Below are 4652 nucleotides of genomic sequence, written 5' to 3'. Positions count from 1 at the left end.
ATAATTAAAAGTATATTACATTGCAAACTTATCAGACTAATGAAAGTAAGAGTAACAAAAAAAGAATATAGACATGAAATATAAAATGTTGATTTCAAATATTTATTAATTTTTGAAATATTAATAAAACATTCTCGATAACGTACGTTGAATTCTGCATATGCTTATAGATCTGCATAATCTCGTAATGACGCGAGTGATAACCTGACGGTGGCCGCAATCTCATCTACTCGTGTACTCTCGCTATTGCGTCATTGGCTACTTAACAATTGACGACGGTAACTACGCGAAGACGGTTGTATCGCTAACATCTACATATACAGGGTGTCTGAAAACTGGTGGTATAAGCGCACAGGAGGTGATTGTACATCCAAAAATAAGTCGAAAATGAAGAATGAAATTTTTTCTTACGAGAAAAAATCGTTTTCGTTTTCGAGAAAATTGAATTTAAAAATTCGTGGGGTGTGTGTAAATTTGATCAATTTTAATATAAACTATCTTTCGCGTTATTCTACAATTCGATCTACTTAATATAGATGTAAAAATACTAGAAATGTTTATCGACGAGAATAAATACAGTCTGTAGAGAAATTTATAGCGTGAAAATTTGGATAAAAGAATGCATACCCCGCGAATCTTTAACCTCGCTTTTCTGAAAAATAAAACCTCAAACGAAAAAATTTGACTCTTCCTTTTCGACTTATTTTTGGGTGTTGAATCAATTCTGCTCGGTTGTACCACCAGTTATCAGACACCCGGTATATAGGTAAAGTACAGTGTACAGTACCGGAAGAAAATATTTTATTAATACATATTTCAAAAATTAATAAATGCCTGAAGCTAAAATTTTATATTTTCCATCTATTTTCATCTAAATCTTTAGATTCTTTCATTTCCTTTAAATCTAAAAATTGTCAATCATTCAATGGCGCTTTTGAAAGGTACACTTGAACATAAATATATTTTATTGCAGAAAATTATTACTACCGTTCGTGTTATAACATACAAACCATGTTGTCGAATAACATCGTGTTTATATTTAATTTCGTTAAAAAGAAATTATGCATTTGCTAATAATATTAATATACACCATTTTAAGATTACGGTATTTCTTTTGTACATTTTTATCCGAGTTTCTAATTCGTTTTGTTCGTTAAGGCGAGTTTTAAAACGTGTTTCATTAGTGTTTGCCAATTTTGTTTAACGCCATTTGTTTACTTTTAACTCTGAACCCGTGGAAAGTTAATAATAAAAGATGTGATTATCGAACGCACTTTTATATTTTAAATTATATTTTCTATTATTTGTTGCAGTTCGGCATAAATTTTATATAATTTTCTCGCAAATCAATTGTTTTATCACTTTTTATACCGATTCTTTTTTATACAGTACGTATGTAAAAAAGATCTTATTGTTAGCTGTATATGATACTAAATATAATATTATTATATCACTATTATAATATTGTCTATTATTATTAAACGAAATATCGTATTATTATTAAATAAAATATAACAATAGAAATATATAAGAAAATGGAAGAAATATTTTACTGTTTTTGAGGAATGATTTCACTCTTTATACTTTTCTCGTATTCGAGGACTCGCTTCGGTAAAAAAGGATAAAGATATAAGGTGCATGAAAATATTGCACTAATTTATGGCAGAAAACGTTGACGATAGACGTTCTTCAAAAATCTCTTCCTCGTACTGCTATTATTTTAAAGTTTTAAATATTATGAAAGTGACCTAGTAAGGAGACTGCAAGGCCTTCGAATTATCGATTTAGTTCAAATTTTATAAGATAGGAGATTTAATTCCCCTGATGGTGAAACTATATAATTATAGGTGCCACTACTCAATAATTTTTAAGATATTTGCAATTGAAAAACTTAAATAATAAATTTTCAATTGCAAATATATTAAAAATTATTGAGTAGCGACACCTATAATTATATACCTTCACCATTAGGGGAACCAAATATATTTTATTTTATTGCAATGGAAACGAATGCAATCCAAAATAAGCGACGAAGTTGTTTTTTTTTTTTTTTAATTTAATTTTTAAGAAAATTTATTATTTCGCTAAAATAGGATATTTGGCAAAATAGCAAAGAATTGAACGGTTACATCAAATTCGTAGCTTTATCATAATTAATTTCCAATATATTTAAAACACGAAGCTTCTAATATTTCGAAACGAAAGATGCGTGACTTAGGCCACTTTCAGAATCACCGATTATGAGAATCTAAAAAATAAAATCTAATAAAGAAACTAATATAAATTACATTTCTCCAATTTGATTTTAATATGCTTTTTACTTTGTTTATTGTTCAAAGGTTAGGCTTCCTCATAATCGACGAATGCCCCTCGGTGGACACCGAAAATTTTTCGCCGATCCTCCTGTCCCGACACAAAGATTCGTTATCAGAACTCATCAGAAGAGATAAAAATCGACCTTCCGTAATCATGTGGTCTCTCGCTAATGAACCCAGGACGCAACTACCGGAAGCTGGTGAATACTTCAAACAAGTTGCTCATCATACGAAAGCACTCGATCCTACCAGGCCAGTTACTATTGCCATAGCTCGAGCAGTGCAGGTTAGTTTCGCCAATTTTTATGTCGTTATAACTAGACCCCGGATGTCTACGCGAGATAACTATGCGAAAAACACGTGCCACTTACGCACGAAAGGCACTCTTTCGCATTTTACGACATTTATTACAATCCTTGCAATAAACACCTTTTCCGTTATGTTTTCATCGATAATAAAATTGAAATCCCACTCGATTCGAGTGTATGTGTTCTTCGTGTGCTCTTCTACATAAACAAATATGAAGGTGATATATAGAAAATCCTTTTATTAACCCTTTGCACTCGAGAGGCGACTCTCAGTCACCATTTAATCAAATTCTAGAGATCATTGTTAATTAATATCTCAAATTTAAAATTGTCCAACGACGCGTGGAATATCGAGGTAAAATAATTCTATGTCTTACAATTAATCTGCACTTCTTAGTTACCGTTTTGAAAATATCGTCGACTTTATGGCAGCAAGTATTCGAATTACTATGTTTCTGTAACCAAAATATCGCCGAGTGCAAAGGGTTAAAATTTACAAGTGTTCGAATGTTGCAATACTATATTCTAAACATTTTCCCACGCAATATTTACATTTTTCGTTACGTTCTCGAGTTACTTAACACTTTGACTGCCACGTTGGTCATATATGACCGACCACGGTTTCTTCTGTGACGCCACGGTGGTCATTGGTGACCGGAGCGCTTGAACTACTTGAACTACATTGAATGAAAATTGACAGTTAGTGCATTTTGAATATAACCGCTAATTAGAAGATACTTTGAAATAAAAAGTGCCCCATTGAGCAATTAAAATTTTTTACTAGAACATCAAAAACATATTAGAACATATCTTGCATCTAGTGGTGCCCTCCCGTGGCGTGCTGAGGGAAACATGTGATTTCGGCGTGGCAGTCAAAGGGTTAATAGAGTTTAATATAAATTCTATTAACTCTATTTTTGAGTGTTTATAGGTGGACGGATATTAACAGCTTTTCGTGGATATATGAAAATTGACCACCATTTTAATAGAAGGCATACTGATTGCTCTTGTGATTAATACTTGGGTTATTATTTGCAATAATGCTATCTTCTTCTTCTAAGTATAAAGCACATTTAAGCCACTGTTATTAACCCATTAACTGCCAAATTTCTTTTTTTGAAATTTTTGCCCGGATAAGTTATATATATGCACAAAAGGTTGTGTAACGGTATAATTATATTCAAATTATGTTTCGTTTTGAAAATATTTGATATTTTTGAAAAAGTCCCAAAATGGGTATCGTTATAAAATGATCGATAAAATCATTTCAATAAAAAACAAAAGACTGAGTAAGTAACAAATCGTTACTATAACCTCTAAATTACATATTTATGTACGGTATTTCATTATAATATAAAAACCAAAGCAAAAATATAATGCTTCGAATATGACAATTCTGTTCCGTTCAACTTACACGTGAATTTCAAATTTGTTCGCTTGTTGTATAGAAACGAAGCACAGAATACACGCTTTTTGCTGCATACAATATTGACTGATATATATAGAATAAAACTAAACTGTCAGGCGTACCAAATATACTTTTGGCGCCGAGTGGTGTACGTGAAATTCCAAAATCCCCAAATGGGGATCGTGGCAGCTAATGGGTTAATTCGCTCTTTCATGCTGTCTGTTGTAACAAAGTGTTTGGTATAGATGCTATTTCTTTTTAAATTCTGTAGGAGAAATTAAACGAGTACAAGTTTGTGAAACATTTGAACATTTGTTGTAGATGCCAATTGAAAGTTAAATATTTTGGCAGATATTAATTTTTTTTAGATAGTACCCTCATACTTTTTTACTATACGAAATTTTCTGTACTTCTTTTTACCATTAACCCTTTGCACTCCTTTGTCGAGTGTGACTTAACATCAGTTTTCATCATAGAAACTCCTGCGTCGAGTTACAGTCAACGTTTTTGATTCTTTATTTAATGAACAAGAAAACAGAAAATAAGTAACTATTCGAGTTACTTGAATTCAAAATATAAATTACAACAATGTTTAATATTTTAATATTTTTAATATTTTAA

At 31.1% G+C, this 4652-nt stretch overlaps 1 protein-coding gene across 1 annotated transcript in view; it reads left to right on the top strand.

The window, feature by feature from the left end:
• Positions 1-4652, top strand: part of LOC108546181 (beta-glucuronidase) — a 25089-nt gene that overhangs the window by 17972 nt on the left and 2465 nt on the right. Inside the window, exon 7 of the mRNA XM_017898129.1 lies at positions 2340-2601. Coding sequence (XP_017753618.1) covers positions 2340-2601 — 262 coding nt within the window. The remainder of the gene's footprint in view (positions 1-2339; positions 2602-4652) is intronic.

The sequence above is a fragment of the Eufriesea mexicana genome, unplaced genomic scaffold, assembly GCF_001483705.2.
Source record: "Eufriesea mexicana isolate 0111107269 unplaced genomic scaffold, ASM148370v2 scaffold620, whole genome shotgun sequence".
NCBI lineage: Eukaryota > Metazoa > Arthropoda > Insecta > Hymenoptera > Apidae > Eufriesea > Eufriesea mexicana.
This window is presented reverse-complemented; position numbering and strand designations above follow the sequence as displayed.